The sequence below is a fragment of the Peromyscus eremicus genome, chromosome 1 (assembly GCF_949786415.1).
Source record: "Peromyscus eremicus chromosome 1, PerEre_H2_v1, whole genome shotgun sequence".
Taxonomy (NCBI): domain Eukaryota; kingdom Metazoa; phylum Chordata; class Mammalia; order Rodentia; family Cricetidae; genus Peromyscus; species Peromyscus eremicus.
The window spans coordinates 88,374,702-88,394,741 of NC_081416.1; the positions used below are offsets into that span (position 1 = coordinate 88,374,702).

General features: G+C 43.8%; 1 protein-coding gene across 1 annotated transcript in view; it reads right to left on the reverse strand.

Moving 5' to 3' along the window:
- The window catches only part of Spon1 (spondin 1), a 293,513-nt gene that overhangs the window by 198,511 nt on the left and 74,962 nt on the right, over window positions 1–20,040 (reverse strand). Inside the window, exon 3 of the mRNA XM_059268545.1 lies at window positions 15,083–15,216. Within this exon, the coding sequence (XP_059124528.1) occupies window positions 15,083–15,216 (134 nt within the window). The remainder of the gene's footprint in view (window positions 1–15,082; window positions 15,217–20,040) is intronic.

The window sequence follows — 20,040 nt, forward strand, 5'->3', positions numbered from 1 at the left end:
CTCCCAGATATGCTCAGGTTTGTGGTTTGGGTGACTCTAGATCTTGTCAAGTTAACAATCAATAGTAACCATGTGAGGTGGGAATATTTTCAGTACAACACATATAACTTATTGACTGATGAGGCTAAGGTGAGTCTTCCATTTCAATGTTCATAGAAGCAAGTAAGATGTGCTGGTGCCTTTATTACAGGGTTGCTAAAGCCTGCATGATGGAGGCACTACATACGCTACCATGGGCAATTGATGGGGCATTGCAAACACCAAAGACTAAAAGCCAAACCTAAGTGAGACTACTGAAGCCAAACACCCAAAAGCAAGGGTAAAGAAAGCAGACCTAGGAAGTGGGTTACCAAGGGGCACAGCTTGTTCGGAGCGGGGGTCCTCCAAGAACTGTGGATGGAAACAGCGGGCTGATCAAGTCCTCACACATCGAGTTTCTACATGGAGCCACAGATGTGCTGAATTGTATACACTGTGGCTGATTTGTACACTGCAAAAGTGCACAAAGCTAGCTGCCTGACCACATGAACATGGGTGGGGAGCCTGGCTGCTGCTCTGGGAGCTCTGTCCGTTCTCCACCATGTCCTGACTCCAGAGCCATAAGACAAGTCCAGCCCTGTTGCATTCATCTTGGGTTCTTGCTCCTCCTCCACCACTCCCCGGTTTCTCCTGCATTTTGGGAGGCTTTGCTGGGAAGCTGGGAGCATTGCTCAGAGCCTGGGTGTAATTACCACAAGCAGCCTCTCACTTTAGAAAAAAAAAATTAAAGAAAATGAAAGCTGGACTCTGGACCATGCAGGAGATGATAGCTAACTGGTCCTGAACCCAAAACTGTAATTAGAGTAATTCTTCTGTCATTGTTAATCATTCCATTTATGTACTGAAATGAAACCAAATGATGAATATAATGATGACTTTTGTTTCTGCTTCCCCTTCTCTTTTGCCGAAAAAAACTGGCAGGCGCACTAAAGTCAAATTAAACATCTGTTTGGAAAAGAAGCTGGCGTCCTGATGACAGCTGCCGTGGACTTACCAATGCACCACAGCTGTCAAACTCTAAATTAACAATGATTTTCATTTATGAGCAGCTCAGAACTAAGGCATAAAGGAGCACTTGCCCCCCTGATTTCCTGGCTTCTGGGGGATGTTAAACGTGAACTGTTAGGGAAATGCCCGTGGAAAAGTAGAGGTGAAATCAGCTCACAATAATTAATCATAGAGGGGAGGCAATCTTATGGCATTTCATTTCTTCATGGGCTTCAAGTTGGGTAGTCCCTGTGGCAAGCAGGCTTGGAGGGAGGCAAATAACTCAGGAACAACTTCTGACTGGAAGTTAACAATTACCGGTGAGCGCTGCTGGAGGAAGGTGGTTCTCGGAGGGTCTAACCTTGTCTTGTTCACACATCAGTGTGTGTCCAGTGAGCTTTTGCTCTCACCAGCAATGTCTAGATGTGTGATTGCTACACTGTGGTCACATACGAGGGTCAAAGATCTAATCAGGACATTTTTAGTCACAAGGGAAATTGTGCTGGGCTGCTTCACACTTACCTCATCACCATGAAAGACAAAGTAGAGTCATGTACTTCATAATTATGGCTCATTCACAAGAGCACACATATGATGATGGTAGGCCTGGAAGATTACATTACACAGGGATGCTGTAGCCGTCAAAGTTCGTGTATGCCTACCATATGCTTGGAACACATCCCTAGTGCTGAGTGATGTATAACCATAGGTGTAGAGCCAATTTGTCCTTTCTCAATCTTTTCTAAGAGACATGATTGTCTTTCCTAGGGAGAGACTGAGGCTCAGGTGTGGAAAATCATGCTGATTGTATATATGTGTATTTCTGCTTTTGAAAAAAGGTGTTATAGATATGGTTCCACCTGGTACTTTCCTGATGCACTCATCTGTATCTCTTGATCATCTCAGGGCAAAATGTTCAGAGGAATAAATCAATGTGGTGTATGAACTCCATGGAATGTGCTTCAGCTATATAAAAGAAACGTTGCCCTGCAAAGGTCTCACCACTACAGACTCAACCAACCATGCATCAAAAACATTTAAAACCAGTTACAGGTATACTGGATGTGTACGGACATTTCCTGTTGTCATTATTCCTAAACAATGCAGTATTAACAGTTACTTACACAGAATTTACACTGTACTAGACATTATATATAATCTAGAGAGGATGTAAGTATGTAGGTTAAATGTAAGCACTGCAGCATTTTATGCAATGGGTGTGAGGTGAGTATCCTTATACCATGGTGTCCACCAGGGGTCCTGGAATCAGTGTCCCATGAATGCTAAAGAACAGCACATGCCTGTGATGATACACACAACAACATGGATGAGCCCCCAGAACATTACACCAAGCTAAAAAAGCCAGACAGAAAAGGCCATATGCCAGAAGGTTCAAATTATGTAAAAGATTGAGAAGTCACCCACAGAGACAGAATGCAGAGAGGCAGCTGCCCTTGGCTAGGGGAAGAAGAGTATAGGGAGAAACTGCTCCATGGGAAAGGGTTTTATTTTGGAATGATGGAAATATTTCAGAAATAGATACAATTGGTAAGAATTTTAACATTGAACGTACTAAATCCTACTGAACTGGTAACTTTAAAATGGTTTATTTACTTGTGTGTGTGTGTGTGTGTGTGTGTGTGTGTGTGTGTGTGTGTGTGAATTTGGTGTATGTGCACAAATGTGTCAGGTATATATACCTGTGTACAGGTTTCTGGAAGCCAGAGAAGGAGTCAAGGGTCCTGCTCTATCAATCTCCATCATATTCCTCTGAGACAGGGTCTCTCACTGAAATTGGAGCCAGGCTGGCACCAGCAAATCGTGGACATTCCTTTGTCTCTGTCACCAGCAACACTGAAGTTGTAGATGTGCATGGCCAACCGTGGCTCTTCACATGGGTGCTGGGGTCTGAACTCAGGTCCTCATGCTTGTTCAGCAGCAAGCTCCCTTATCCACCGAGCCATATCTCCAGCCCTAAAACAATTAGTCTAACTTTATCAACAACAAGGAAGTTCACAGGGTCAGAACATCCTTGGTAGATCCCACCTGACTGGGACCATAGTATATAGTGACAACTCTACTCCATCCATTGAAGAGGGCTGGATCCATCCCTCTGCTTCAGACCTGGGTCCTGGTACACAAGTGAGACAGGCTTCTCTGTACTTCTGCGGGCTGTCCTCTGCAGTGACCTGCCAGATCTGCATGACGTTGGCTGTCTGGAGATCCCGGCTTTCATTTCCCACCTGGGTTTCAGTTTGCTGCATGCTTGGCACTCCATCTTCTGTAGCCAGCATTTCCTGTTTTGTTCTTGCCAGCTTCCTCCCACGAGGGCTGGATCCTGCACCTGGGTTCCCAGCTGCCTAATGAAACTAAGCTGTCGATGGACGGTCCTCCCCGCTGGAGCCATGCCACAGCTGGCCTTCCAGGAACTCTTAGCATCTGGATTCCACCTGTTAGATGGTTTGGTCCTGGGGATCCAGGCCTTTCTCAACCAAGTGTGTTGCTATAGCATTGCTGTTCCCAAATGCTCTCATAACAAGCTGCCACAGTAGCCAGAGCTGGCTCTCCCCATCTCTCATGTTAACTCCTTGGTGTTGTAGTGAGATCATAGCCAGCCAAGTGAAGCCGCCTTGTCTTAGGACAAACAAGCTTATGGGTTCTTCTCACTGCCTAATGCCATTATGGAGTAAGCTTTACTTCAGCCACATCCTAGCCTCCCAACCTTGCTGTTCAATCTAAATCACTCACTGTGTTCTATGCTATTTGCTCTCAGATGAAAAGAGTTGGTGAGCCATATGAAGTTGCAAAGTATTGAATACTAGCTAAGTCCTCTTTAATGCTCAGCCTTCTCCCTCCAACATGCCAGTCTCCTACTAGTTTCTTTCTCCATTTTCTGAATGGAATTTAGGAAAGAGCACCTTTTCTTACAGGCAATCCTCTACCTCTTGGTTCAGAAAGGACTCCATTTCACTCTCATAGATCAAGAGGCAGGGGGTAAGAAAGCCAACCTCAGGCAGTGTCACTTGCTGGCTAACAAGGAGTCTGGTGGTAGTAGGGTTAAGGCCCAGCTCCATGACATGAGTGCTCTGTTACCCAGAATGGAGACTCTGAGCATCAGTTTAGAGATGTCTTTACAGAGCTTTGGAGATAAGGCATGCAGGAGCTGAAGAGATGACTCAGCACTTACAGAGCTTGCTGCTCTTGTAGAGGACTCAGGTTCCATTCCCTTTATCCACATGGCAGCTCACAGTGCCTGAGCACCAGGGAATCCGACCCTTTCTGGCCTTCTATGAGCACCTGCACTCATGTGTACAGACAGACAGACACACATGCACAAATACGTAGCATACATTAGGTTTGCTAATATAAAATATTATCAACTAAATGGCTAGCAAATAGCAGAAATATATGTGTTGAGGCTGGGAAGGCCAAGATGAAGGTGTTGGCAGATCCAGTGTCTATTAAGCACTTCCTGGTGCAGATGGCTGACTTCTGGAACCTTGCACAGTATTGAGTACAGAGAACAGGAAAGCTCTCTTGTCTCCTCCATAAGGGCACTGGTCCATTCACTGTGGCCCCAATCTCATGATCTAATCACCCCATAGCATCTCTCCAAATGTTATCACACTAGGACATTCAGGAGAAGAGCACAGACTAGGAGTCACTTCTACACATCTCTTTATATCCTCTCAGTCCACCTCTGACCACAACCATCATTGCAGCGACCAGATATGTCTCACTGGGATTGGATGGTGCACATTTTGCTTACCTGCTGTGCCTCTCGCTTTCTGTCCCTTTGCAGAAGAAACTGACTGGTCCCTGTTCTAATGCGCATGCCACCATGTATGTCCAGTGTTCATGGAGACCAGAAGAGGGCATTGGATCTCCTGGAACTGGAGTTACAGATGATTGTGAACCATCATGTGAGTGCTGAGAACTAAACCTGAGTCTTCTGCAAGAGCTGTTGGTGTTCTTGAGCATCTCCCCAGCCTGACTCAGCTTTTTGTTCCCTGGATGACGGGAGAGACTCTAAATAATATATAAATAAAAGACTATGGCTGTACTCCAATAGAAGTGTGTGTGTGTGTGTGTGTGTGTGTGTGTGTGTGTGTGTGTGTGTGAGAGAGAGAGAGAGAGAGAGAGAGAGAGAGAGAGAGAGAGAGCGCACTCGCAAGAGAGAGCAAGCACATACATAGAAGGTTGGATTTGGCCCGTGGGTTGTGACTTATCATCTTTTACATTAAAGTCACAAAGAAAAACAAAGCTGATGCCTGCCTTTGTAAACCTCATAGTCCTGTGTGAATGGTGGGGCTGCCTAGAAATGAGGTTATAAAGATGGATGGGGTAGGGCTTGGATGTAGCTCAGTGGAAGAACACATGCTTAGTATGTACAAGGCTCTGAGTTCCATCCCTAGCACTGAACAATGGCTGAAGCCAGTTGTGAAGGGCCTCAAACACTGCTGGGGAATTTTGATTTCATTCTTTGACCACACAGAACACTGAATGAGCTCTCAGAGCTTACAGCAGCTGAAGCTTGGACCAGGTTATTTCACTCATGAAAAATGAATTGAATCCCTTTTAGGGATTCTGCACACAGCTAGCTCCTCGCACTTCTGTAGCTCCCTGGTAAAGCTTCCAGGGTCCCACTCTGAATTTCGTGAGCAAGGCCACATGTACCCTTGAGGCCAGATATATTTTCAAGTTGAGAATATTTTGGGGTTTCAGAAAGATAATACAGTGTTATTCCATACCCACAAGGTCTGGGACTGTACCCGTTAATCACACTCATTTTCACACTGGAGATGATAGTCATCCAGTCCAGGGAAGGTTTAGGCCTTAAATGAGTAATGAAAAATCTTTTTAAGTGTTTGGATTTTGGGACTGCAGATGAAGGGCTGTGCACCTGGTTTATACTATTTATAGATTGCCTTCAGGTCAAAGGCATTATCTCCTATCCTCAGTGACTGCATACAAGAAGTGCTCAATAAATGTTACCAAAGTAATGAGCAGAGAAGAAGGGCTGTAAGCAGGTTTCAGTGAGTGGTTAAGAGGAGGCTGATGGGACGTCCTGCTGAAGGGACTGGGGAGACTTACATGGAAGGATCAGGACTTTGAACTGTATCTTAGGGTGATGGGAGCCATGTTGGGTTTGTTAGCCAGGTCTTACATCAAGGTGAAGAGGGACTGGAGGGTAAGGAGCTTATGTGACCATGTCAGGCGTTCCTATGACAGTATGATACAAGGTGTCTATGGATCAGGCAATGGATGAAAGTGACAATAGAGAAAACAGCACATACCACTTCAAGACCTGCCTGCTACTAATGTTTGAAGATGAGATGTGCAATCTCAGCTTGACCCACAGCCCCCGTCCGAGGCCCTGAAGTGCAATGTTGCGAGCAGCGCTCTGGAGTCTCAATGTCGTCTACTCTATGACCTTGAGAAGTCACTTAGCCTCTATCCTTTCTGTGCCTCAGCTTTCTCCTTAGCATCTACACCATGAGGCTACTTTAAAGAAGAAGTGAGCATTTGTAACCCAGAACAGTGCTTGGCTCTTCGCGACTTCAGCTGTCTACTCTGTTCTGTATTCGTGAGTGTATTTCCGCAATTCACTGTAATAAATTTCCCTATTACTCCTTAAGCCGATGCCTGTGGATTTATCACATTAGCTCTTGGCTATCGTCTCCATTGTTTTATAAAGTTGAATTCCTCAGATGGTTCACCTTGCCCTCAGGAGAATTTCCACTCTCAAATCCTTCCTTGTAGGGACGAGCAAGAGCTGGAATTCTACCTGAAGAGAATGAATGCCAGGAAAGAAAGGACCACCTCAAGACACACAACTTGGTCAGGCTGAAGGGGGCAGGACATCCTTCCGTGCAATCTGGAAGCATCTATCCTACACGAGGCACTTTTTTTCTTTTTCTTTTAATCCACTGCTTGGCTGTGATGCTTTCATTACAATGCAGCATTACAGTATGCCGTAGCACCGGAAGTGCCGGAACAGTCATCGGAAGGGAAAAGGAAGCGTTGGAGAGGGCTGCCTGCAACACCATGCTAATCCAGAAATTTGTATGCAAATGCAAGTGGAAACCTGTCAGGTCTGCCAAGAGGAAAGTCACCATTGCCATGTGCTGGCCTTCACAAGCAACCCGAGTGGGCTTCAGAGCAAACTCCAGCTTTTCCTACCGGGGTATTAGTCTGACATAGCAACGTAAATGCTCCTTCTTCAAATCAGGGCTCTGTGATACAGCTGGTAGCTTTTCTTCCTTCCTTCCTTCCTTCCTTCCTTCCTTCCTTCCTTCCTTCCTTCCTTCTCATTCATACTCTCTTTCTCCCTCTCCCTCCTTCCCGTCCTCTCCTTCCCCCATCCCCCAACAGGGTCTCATATAATGCAAGCTGGACTAGAACTCATTTTGCAGCTGAGAATGACCTTGAACTCTACCCTTCATCTCCTGACTACTGGGATATAGACAAGGATCACCAAAGCTGTTTTATCCAGGGCTGGGGATAGAATCTAGGGCTTCATGCCTGTTAAGCAAGCACCCTTCCAACTGAGCCACATCCCCAACAGAATCTTTCATTGTTATTATCGCATTTCCTTTTTGTCTGTCCAGAACTCTGTCGCTAGATCTTAAACATCCTTGTTAGCTTTAATAAAACTTCCCACTGTACAACCTCACTGTTTAATAACCACTAATAGTTCCCTTGATGCTCTTGAATCAGGTTGAGTCTCTTCATGCTGACATTGGATGACATCTCTGATATGTTAATGGATTTTGGCCCCCAGAGATCTCCTGACGAGCCTGTCTGTTAACTGTCTCAGAGTTGCATGCATCTCCAAGTCCTCAATGAGATTTGACTCTGACACTCTTTTCACCTGGAGTGACCTCTTCCCCTCCATTTACCCCAGACTCATCATTGCCACCAAGATATAAATGCTGACATTTCCAAGAAGCTCCTGTTATTCCATTCCTCACCCATCTTCTCTCTAAATTCTAACCATGCTGAGTTTGTCCCTTGTTTTGTCTTGGGGTTGCTAATTTTTGCATGCATATTTTTATTTATACCACAACTAGACTAAAAGTGTTTTGAAAGTTGGGATCATTATTTACATTCTAAGCTGAGTTTTTCTCAGTTTCTAGTATACAGTTTTGGTATCTGGCAGGTGCACTGGCTGATTGGTCTTGTAGACGCTGCCTTCAACATGAAAAGGAAGGAAACTGGCCCAGCCAGACAAATCGTCTTCCTATACTTTATTGATGACATCAATTTGAAGTTTTTTTTTAACCAAATAAAATACTTTAAAGTATTCCTATTAAAATCAAAACATAAAAGAAACAAAAGGTCAAAATATTCATTATTACAGTTTTCAGATATGAACAATTATACTCAATCTCCAAAGAATGCAAGAACAAACCTTTAGAACTACTGAGAGAATGTAGTGTTGTCCAAATTGAAAACTCCAGTCAATAAGCACAATGAGCAATCAGAAAGTATAACCAGATAAGAGAGCCCATTCACAAAAGCTATTGTGGAATATTTAACTATGGAAAGATGTGTTACACTTGTTTATGCTGCATTTGTTTAATTATGTAAAGATGTGTTGCTGTTTCACCTTGCCTGCCTAAGGCACTTGATTGGTCTAATAGAAAGCTGAATGGCCAATAGCTAGGTAGTAGAGGCATGGGCGGGGCTGACAGCCTAAGAGAATAAGTAGGAGAGAATGAGAGGGGAGAGAAAATGAGGGAGAAAGAGAGGGAGATGCCCAGGGGCAGCTAGGCAGCTGCCAGCTAGCCAGACACAGAGTAGGACATACAGAATGAAAGCAAGGTAAAAAGTCCCGAGGTAAAACATAGATGAAGAGAAACAGGTTAATTTAAGTTATAAAAGCTAGTGGGATAAGCATAAGCTAAGGCTGAGCATTCATGATTAATAATAAGTCTCCATGTCATGATTTGGGAGCTGGTAGGTGGCCCAAAAGAAAGCCTGCTATGAAGAACAACAAAACTTGAAGTTGCCCATGAGGGAAAAGCCTGTGTAGAATGCACAGTTTAAATAAGAAAACCCACAAGACTTTATGGAATCTAAGAGACCTGGGGAAGCAGGGAGATGTTCTGGTTTTGACTGGAGAACACAGAGCAGGGAGGATGGCTCTCCCCACATTAAACAATTAATTCAGTGTAGCATTGTTCAAAATCCCACCATCAGGTTTTATTAGGCAGAGCACACTTATTGTATGATTCACCTGGTATTATGAGTCTGCTTGAATAACCGTGCACACTTGGAATGCTTAGAAGATTAATGAGCGATGACTCGTCACCAAAACAGAATTATACTAAAAACGGTGCCGAATTCATGGAGGGAGGACAAGATAAAAAGAGCAGCCGGACTAAGGAGCACAATGCACAGATTTTGCTTTTCATGAAGTAGCAATCCATGCCATCGGGAAAAGAATACACCATTCAACAAATGGACGGGGGACTGCTAACTCTACTTTATCAACAAGACTGCTTTCTGATTCCCATCCGAGCTGCTGTCTCCAGGTTGCTGCCCAGCTCTCCAACCCTGGGCTTCGCTTGGAGAGATGCTCTATGTGGACCACTTACACGGGCGGGCGGGCTCCAGGACCTTTGTGCCTGGGTCAGGCCAAAGCGGGAAACCCAGCTGGAAACAGAGAAAGCAATAGGGCTGGAGTCTCTGTGGGGTTACTCAGGCTCGCTGCTTCTCTAAACAAAGGCCTGGGCGCCTGTCAGGGGTGAACATCCTCTCATCCTCCCCTGACTCCCTTTGTGCCATCAGACCTGTATGGTGTGGGCTCCCCTTGATGTCATTCTTCCCACAGAGGGGTTTCATGCATCTTTCCTCTGGTACCTCATTTGGAGCTGAGCAGGCCATGCATTTTCTGGTGTGGCCCACTGATACCATGTCATTAACAAACTGAAATTCTAGGAAGACAAAAAGTCTAAGCCTATTTTAAAATCTTTAAGAATACAAATATAAAATATATTTATAACATTGGGTATAGGAAAGTTTTTTTTTTTTGACTAAGATGTAAAAAACTTAAATTCCTAGGGGAAAGCACAGATGCATATTTTTAACTAAAAATGTCAAGCTTTTTTTGGCGTTTGTATGTATGGAGAGAGAGAGAGACAGAGACAGAGAGAGACAGAGATGAGTATTCACATACATGAGGGCCTAGTGTATGTGCAAGTGTGAGTACATGTGTGAGTGTATATGTGAAGGCCGGAGGCTGACACCGGGTGTCTCACACAGTTTCTTTCAACCTTATCTATTGAGGCAGCGTCTCTTGGTGGTCTCACCCATTCACTTGGTGTCACTACCCAGCTTGCTCCAGGGAGCCTCTGCCTACACCTCCAGAGTACTGGAATTATCTCAGGGCTGTCATGGAATTATGTGGGTGCTGATGGTGGCAACTCCAGTCCTCACAATTGCACAGTAAGGACTTTACCACCTAAGTCATCTCCCCATGCCCAAATGTCAAACATTGGAATGATGAAACACCAATGAGTAAAGTTAAAAGTGAAGCAGAGATCAACGTTTGAAACCTTTAATGAAGTAGTACTGCCTAGACTGCATAAAGAACAACTTTAAATATAAATTATAAATGTTGAAAGCAGGAGAACCGCCCTCCTCCCTGCCCCCATTCATTACTGCAAAGGGTGAACTCACCACAGCCATGTAGGAGAGCTCACCCTGGTGGTGAGGACAAGGGAGAGCTGGTGGGCTGACTACCCAGATCCAGAACCAGGGTTATGAGTTAGCCCACCCCAACATCTACCCCATCTGTGATCTGCTAGAACACATGAAGGGTCTGGTTCTGCAGACCCAAAGCTGCAGGATCTCCACATCACAGGGCAACAACAGGATATCTAAGAGGAGTCCCAGTGAGGGCCCAGCATCAATAGCATAGCAGAAACCAGAGGCCTCGAACCAGACCAATGACTCTTTACAAGTAAAGATATATGGACAAAAAGGTTTACTGAGTGACTCACTATGTCACACTACATTTTTCTATGACAATTTTTTCCCTTTTTTTTCTTTTTTCTCTTAAATTTTATTGGGGAGGGGTGAACAAGGGCAGAGGGTAGATACACAGGGACCGGAAATGAATGGGATCGAGACGCATGATATGAAAGACACAAAAATAAATAAAAAGAAAATTAAAAATTATAAACATATAATTTAAATATAAAATAATATATTTTGAAACATCTGTCTCCTTATATATAAACTATATAAAATGTATTTTGTTTATGTATTCATTCATTCATTCATTCATTCATTTGTTTTTTTTCAGGCAGGATCTCATGTAGCCCAGGCTGGCTATAATTAAAGCCATGGAAGACCTTGAATTCTGCTCTTTCTGCCTCCAGCTCCCAAATACTAGGATTACAGACATATGCCACCACCCTGGCTTTAGGAAAGTATTTTAAAGTATACACATGGTTTAAAATAAAAAGTGAATATGTAGAATCACTTTCAAAGGACAGTATTAGAAAAATGGACATGCACAGGACCTGCCCTTCCCGGCAGCACACAATTAGAGTAGACACTACATTAATAGTACAAGAGTAGCAAGTAAGTTAGCCTGAGATACCACTTTAACTCTCACACGGAAGGCTCTCAAAATTGGTAATGTCAAGGACTGCTAAACATGGTAAGGATACAGGCTCTTTTACCCACAGGGAGCATGTCTGTCACTATTTTTGAGGACAATATGATGGTGTCTGTGGAAATCATTAATGTGCATTCCCTATCATTCTGTGCTTTGTCATCTTCTGCGGATAAAAATTTGAGTATTTACTCAAAAAGGCATGCACTTGGATGTCTGTTATAGATCATTGCTTGTAACAGGGAAAACAAAAAAGAACTTAAGAGAATCTACATGTGAACTTCTTGGAGAGTAATTAGCATATTCAAACCATGGATTTTGTACAGTAGCTTAAGAACCAACTACAATTATGCATATATATTCTGATACAGACATGCTTCTAATAAGTTCTACTGAGTGAGCACCCATTCAAGTTCAGGGCATTATGTGTATTCCATGAACATTCAGAATATAAGTGAACACATAAAAGTTTAAAGCACACCCACAAAATCGACATCTATTGCTGCCTTCACATGGGGAATGCTGGGATTATTTTCGGGGAGAATGTCAAGGATTTTTCACTCTTTCTGTATTCTAATATATATTTTCTGTATCTTACTCTTTTTTGTATTGCTTGGAAGTTTACAAATGTGACTGTTCACATCTCATCTATAGAATTATAAGTTTTTAAACAAAGAACTGTGGCTTAGATAGAATTCCTTCAGGAGAAAGGAGGAGTAAAGACTCTCATATTGCCTTGCTCTGGGGAGCCTGTCTCCTCCTGTGGGAGTTTGCCATGCAGATCAATCAGCCCAAGCCTGCCGGGTAGCTGGCTGTGCAGCTGAGCTCCTGGCACACAGAAAACATTGTCTGTTTTCCCTTCCCCATTTGACCTGTGAGATGGTGCAGGGCTGAAATCCTCCAATGCCTGGATATCCCAAAAGGGTGGGCAAATAAGAGCTCGGTTACATTTGCCAAAGGAGTGAACGAACAAGCCACATATGTTCATTGTTAGAACAGAAAAACGTACATTCACATTATGTTGACTGTCAGTGGGTAAACAGAGGATGCCTTTCTGGATTCCACCAGAAGATCAAATAGCTCTGGTTTGTGAAAACAAGAAAGCAAAGAAAACCAAGGATGTGGGCTAGATCAATGAGGGCTTTGAGAACAGAGAGGCTTGTGACCCAGTGGGCTCTTTTCAAGCTATCTTCTTTAGAGCTCCAGGCTCTGTGGAGCAACCAGGCTACCATAGATTAGGGATCTGGGTACTAGAATGTCAATCCCGGACCCCAGTCTCCAGGCTGAGAGACTGGATATACGCAAAGACTGTATGTGACAAGAATCGCGGGATTCTGACACCCTACCTCCATGCCAGCACCTCAGGAGTTACTTGTTGTCCACTAAGTCACTTCCCCATTACCTCCCCTACTCTCAATTTAGGACCAACTAGAGAAGCCAAATGTACCCTCTACACCAGCCATACGAGATGCTTCACTTCCAGTCAGCCTGCCACCAGCTTCCCCATGGCAACAACCTCCCAGGTTAGTGGAGCTGAATGAAGCCTTCCACCCCACCCCTACCACGCCTCCCCTACACACCGCAGAGGCTTCCCACTCCCGCTTCCTGCCTTTCAATCTCTGCTGAAAGCCAGTGGTGGCAACCGACTCCCCAGCGGCACAGCCAGCTGTGATACACACTGCCTTCATTCTCAGTGGTCTTTGGTTATTTCCTCAAGGCCCACATTTCAACCAGCACATGCTTGGCATTGTGATTTATAGGTGAGATTTCATTTTTAAAAATCCTATAGCTTAAGTTTTTAGATCATCACTGTAAATAAGTGCTAAGCGGCAAGCTTCTCAAGAAGTCAGAGGAAAGATGCTCGACTCATGTTCAACTAAGGAAGATGGAAATTTTGTGTGGGTAGAGGGAGGCCAGAATGATGAGGCGGGACAGGTGTTTCCAGAGACCTCGGTGGGGTTCTTTCCCATTGGCTAGGCACAGCTGAAGTCATGGGAGAGGCTCTTATCAGCCACTCTTGGAGGTGGGCTGCATCAGCCACAGTGCAGGTCTACATGTCCACATTTACCAAATGAAGCAAAGTCACAAGAAAACCCTTGGGGGATTCAGGACAGGGACATGGCTGGGGCAGTCCAAGCCCCAACCTCCGTGAAAAAAAAAAAAAAAAAAAAAAGATCATGCACATATTTTTTGAGACGGGGTTCTCATCTTACGTGATCCAGGGTGACTTGGATCTCTCTATGTTGTTGAGGTTGACCTTGAACTTTTGACTTTCCTGGCTCTCCTTTCTAAGTGCTGGGATTACAAGCACATGCCACCATACTGAACCAAAAAGTAAATGATGCCTTGGATGCTTGGACTGGAGCACTGCCATCTACTCATGACCATTTGTATGTTTGGAATCCTAAAATTCTCCACATCAATCGAAATGGGCCTTTAAACCTACTTCAAATAACTGGTGCCATAAGAGAAAAAAATTTGTAAAGGGGGCGTTCCAATCAAGTAAGTTTAGGAAATGCCCCTGAAATGATAAACAGATTGGTTAGTTTGTTAGTTTTTGGTAGGACTTTGCAAAGCCTTCAACCACGCTAGTATGTTATCAGTCTGTAAGATGGAGATCCAGGGCATGGCATCTAATCAACATATTTGACTACAGAAATAATTGTCTTCTTTCCCGTCTGTTTATATCTCAAAGAGTATCATTTTGTGGTTCATACAGCTTTGAGACAATGTTGCCTTTCAGAGGAAATAATTCTGGCTGGTGAAAGCCCTCCCTGTGGTAACTCACCCAGAGGCTGCCTGGGAAGTGGTGAGGGACAGCAATTTTATTTTATTTAAGACTCGGTCCTGTGTAGCCCAGGCTGGCCTCAAACCTTACTCTGTAGCCAAAGATAACCTTGAGCATCTGATCCTCCTGCCTCTTCAAGTGCTGGGATTGCAGGTGTGTACTGTTCACAGTGTGTGCAGTGCTGGAGATCCAACCTAAGACCTGGTGTATATTAGGGAAACAGCTACCAACCAAGGTGGAAGATAGGTCTGTAAAGAACCTGAGCAAATGGAGGCTGTAATTGGGCATCAGGTCAGGCAGAGCACAGTTTAAGGATGCTAGTTGATGGGGATCCTTAGAATTGCAAGAAAAAAAAAGTTAATTCCAAATGGAGAAGTCAAGCTTATATTACTCACTGGTTGGGTTGTTTTTCATAATCAGTCCTTGCGTCATTATCTATGAATGCACAGAATGGCTGGAAGACTCATCACACTGGATGAAGACAGAGACATGTGATTCTGTACGCATTTAGAATGGAGAAAATGCAAGACCCAGCGAAATGTTTGCCTGATGCCCCAGAAGCCACGCCTCTTCCTGCAGACACACAGGAAGTCTCTGGTAGCTGCAAGAAGATGGGTGAAGAGTTCATGCTTACTTACTTCAGAATCACACAGCCTGTCCCTGTGGGTGGCGCTATCCAAAACACCTGGATCCGTGTCCTCCTCCGAGGGGTGCTTTCAGTGACTGCCACGGGGCAGTTACTCATAAACTGGGTCTCTTCTTCATCTATGATCTGTGCAAACCAGAGGAAAATAAACACATTAAAATGCAGTGTCCTTCTGGGGGTGGAGAGAGCATTCTGAGTTGATTCGTGATTTTATTTCTAGACCCATCATTTTGCATTAGGAGCCTTTGATCCCCAGGCCCCAGAATAGTGCCTGGCAGAGAGCCCCAGCACAATGTGATTACAAAGATCTGGCACATTTGTGCTCTCTGGGCCCAGACATTGTGCCAGCACTTAGAGGAACAGGCCACTAGGTGATAATCCTGCTCATTGCTCCCAACCACCTGTGCATGTCCTGCTTCCGATGAGGAGGAGGGGTCAGGGAGGAGGAGGAGGGGAAAAAGGAGGGTGTCTCTGGAGCAAACTGAACCTTGTTGAGCTACAGCTTTAGAACTTGATTAAAATGTTTAAAAGCCCTCGTGAAGGAAGCATAGCAAAAGACAGAAGTCACCCAGCTTCTTGCACTACCCACTTGATAACTTCTACTTATGCCTTCTACTTAACTGCTATTCTCCCACGTAGACTCCCAGTGACTTTGAAGGACACTACAAACAAGATAGTAGCCATTTTCATTCCTCCAGACTGTGTCAGTCAGTAGAACCCTCTCATAGAATTAAAGTATGTAAGAATCTTTAGTGAAAGCCACTGTATCCAATTGTCTTTATTATCTGTATGTCTTATTTTTAATTTTGACAGTTTCATATGCTTTTATAATAACTTTTAGTTAATTCAAATCCCCTTTACCCTTTCTTATCTCCCTTCCCTCTTCCACAGAAATCCTTCTTTCCAAGTACCTCTCACGCTTTCATGGTGTGTGGTGTATGTGTGTGTGTCCTCTGGGTTTAATTAGAGTAGCTTGCATGAGCATGTGTGGGAAGTTATTTACTGAAGCATGGGAAACTTATCAGGTGTCGAACCACTGGCCTAGTTAGGGTTACTATTGCTATGATGAAACACCATGACCAGGAGCAAGTTGGGGAGGAAAAGGTTTATTTGGCTTATACTTCCATATCATAGTTGTGGTAGTTTGAATGTAATCGGCCCCCATAAGCCCATAGGGAGTGGCACTATTAGGAGGTGTGGCCTTGTTGGAGTAGGTGTGGCCTTGTTTGGGGGAAGTATGTCACTGTGGGGGCAGTCTTGGTCTCCTATGCTCAAGCCATGCCCAGTGTGATACACACAGTTGCTTCTGCTGCCTACAGGTCAAGATGTAGAACCCTCAGCTCCTCCTCCAACACCATGTCTGCCTGCATGCCACCATGCTTCCCACCATAATAATAGTGAACTAAACCTCTGAAACTGTAAGCTACTCCCAATTAAACATTTTCCTTTCTAACAGTTGCTGTGGTCATGGTGTCTCTTCACAGCAATAGAAACCCGAACTAAGACAATAGTCCATCACTGAAGAAATTCAGGACAGGAGTTCAAACAGGACAGAAACCTAGAGTCTGATGCAGAGGCCATGGAGGGATGTTGCTTTCCAGCTTGCTCAGCCTGTGTTCTTATAGAACCCAGGACCACCAGCCTAAGGGTGGCACCACTCATAATAGACTGGGTCCTCCTCCCCATTAATCACAAATTATGAAAATGTTCTATAGGCCTGCCTACAGCCAGATTTTAGAGAGGAATTTTCTCAGTTAAAGTACTCTCTTCTCAGATGACTGTAACTTGTGTCAAGCTGACATAACATTAGCCAGCACAACTGACCCCTTGTCAACTTGACACACAAACATATCAGTGTGAAGCCATAACTTTTCCTTTCTTATTCATCCACAAGACTACACATTAATATTAACATCACAATACAAAATAGTGCAACTTTTAAAAGTCCCACAGCCTTTAAAAATTCAAAGACTTAAAAGTTCAAAGTGTCTTAAAATATCCAAACTCTTTTAAAATCCAAAGTCTTTATGAAACTCCAAAAATCCCTTTAAACGTCTAAAGTCTCTCAACTTGGGCTCCTGTAAAATCAAAAATAAACTAAATACTTTCTTACTTCAAAAAGGAAGAACCAGGGCCCAGTCGTAATTCGAACAAAGCACAACCAAACTCCAACTGTGTAAATAATTCAACGTCCAGTGTCTGGGATCCACTCATAGTCTTCTGGGCTCCTCTAAAGGGATTGGAACTTCTCTGGCTCCGCCCCTTGGCGGCACACACAGCTTATCTTCTAGGCCCTGGCTGGTTCCACTCCACTTCTGCTGCTCTTCTTGGTGGTTGTCCCATGTACCAGCATCTCCAAAATGCTGAGGTCTTCTGCTGCAACTGGGCTTCCCTTTTACCAATAGCCTCTCCTAGGTTCTGTAACCTTGCCACAGGGTGCCAAGTCTCAGTTGCTCTCCATGACCCCTCATGCCTTCAAAACCAGCATCACCTGGGCGGCTATTAAATTACCAAGTTCAGCTTCTAGCAGGAGGTACAAACTTGGCTGCCTCTAGAACAGTTTTAATGTGTTGACCCCGAGGAAACATTTCCCAGAGGACTTCACCTCGATGATGCCCATCTCTTAATCACAGGTGATTCAGTCCCAGATAATCAGAACCACAGATTCTTAACTCAAAACAGCAAACTGTAGTACTGATAGAGCATTAAGGGATTTTTAAACTTGCCTCTGAAACTTCACAAGCCGGGCCTCCATCATCTGCACTGCTCTCACCATTCTTTTTGTTTGTTTGTTTGTTTGTTTGTTGTTGTTGTTTTGAGACAAGTTTTCTTTGTGTAATAGCTTTGGCTGTCCTGGAACTCAATTTGTAGACCAGGCTGGCCTCGAACTCAGAGATCTGCCTGCCTCTGCCTCCCGAGTACTGGGATTAAAAGCGAGCAACCACCATTGTCCTGGTGCTTTCAACATTCTTATCTTCCAAGCTTCCACAGAACAGCTCACCGAGGTTTGAACACTCAATGGCTTTTCCAGGCCAAAGTTCTAAAGTCCTTCCACAATCCTCCTAAAAACACACAGTCAGGTCTGTCACAGCAATACCTCACACTCCTGGTACCAATTTCTATCTTGGTTAGGGTTACTACTGCTGTGATGAAACACCATGACCAAAAGCAAACTGAGGAGGAAAGAGTTTATTTGACTTACACTTGCATATCACTGTTCATCACTGAAGGAAGTCAAAACAGGAACTCAAGCAGGGCAGGAACCTGGAGGCAGGAGCTGATGCAGAGGCCATGGAGGGGGCTGTTTACTGGTTTGCTCATTATAGCTTTCTCAGCCTGCTTTCTTAAAAAACCCAGGACCACCAGCCCAAAGATGGCACCACCCACAATAGGCTGGGCCCTCCCACATCAACCACTAATTAAGAAAATGTCCTACAGTCTTGCCTACTGCCAGCTCCTACACTGGCATTTTCTCAATTAAGGGTCCTTCCTTTAAGATGACTATAACTTGTGTCAAATTGACATAAAACTAGTCATCATAACTCCTGAAGAAAATATCATATTGCACAATTCTTTTTTTAAATAAACTTCTGGATTAAATTTTATATTTTGTTGAATTTTTTAAATTTGTTTTTTGAGAATTTCATATATAAGAATTATATTATTATATCCACCTCCCATCTTCCCCCTTCAACTCCTCCAATTTCTCCTCCCAACTCTCTTTCAAATTAATTCTTTGGTTATTACTGTTTTTATATGTACACAGGTATACATAAACACAATCACCTAGTCTATCTAGTATTGTTTATATGTATATGTGTTTAGGGCTGACCACTTGCAAATGGGTAACCTATCTGGGAACTTGTCCCTGGAGAGTCCCCCTCTCTCAGCAGCCATTAATTGCCTTCAGTTCTTCATTTAGGGGTGGGGTCTTGTGAAATTCCCCATCCATGTTGGCACATCATTACCCAGGTCTTCTTCAGGCAATCATTGTTGAAACGGGTGCAGCTTCTTTGTTATATATAAGAGACAGCATCTCTGCAGACATCCTGATTCTTGCTTCTTACACTCTTTCTGCTCCTCTCCCATGATCTTCCCTGAGCCTTGTGTACAGGGGTTGTGTTGTGGATGCATCAACTGGAGTCGAGTACCTCATGGTCAGTTGTTCTCTGTATTTTGACCAGTTGTAAACTTCTGTAATGGTCTCCCTCTGCTGCAAAAAGAAGCTTCCTTGATGAGGGCTGAGAGCTGCACTTATCTGTGGGTATAAGGATTTAGAATGCAGCTAGGAATTATACTGTTTTAGGAAAGTGAGAATAGTAGGTCCATGACCTCACCAGCCATGGGTAGTTGGCCAGTTTTATGGCTCCAGACAGGAATTCCCTCCTACTGAGTGGGCCTTACGTCCAATAAGATGGCTGTTGGTTACCTCCAGGATGCCACGATTGCACCTGTAGCTCTAGCTTTCTATTCTGGTAACTGTTCTAGTTCATAGCCTTTCAGCCAAGTACGATGACTAACTGCTTTTCTGTTAAGAGTTTTAAATCTATGTTCCCAAGAGCTATTGATCTGTAGTTTTCTTTTGTGTAATATCTTTGGTTTTGTTAATAAAGTAACAGTTTCTTAATAGAACGAGTTAGGAGGTGTCCCCGCTGCTCCTATCATCCGAAAGGGCCTATAAATTTGGTGTAATTTCTTCCTAAACCTTTTGAAAGTATTCACCAGTGACTATGTCTAGGCTTGGTGTTTTCTGTTTAAGAGGTTATTAATTATTGATTTGATATCTTTAATAGACATAGGTCTATTCTTCTGATAAGACTTTTGGAAGATTATGATTTTTAAGGAATTGGACGGTTTCAATCTAGGTTATAAAATTTGTGGTCATAAGAGTTGTTCACATTATTTATTTAAAATACTTGTAACCCTTGGATATGTAGTGATGTCCATTCT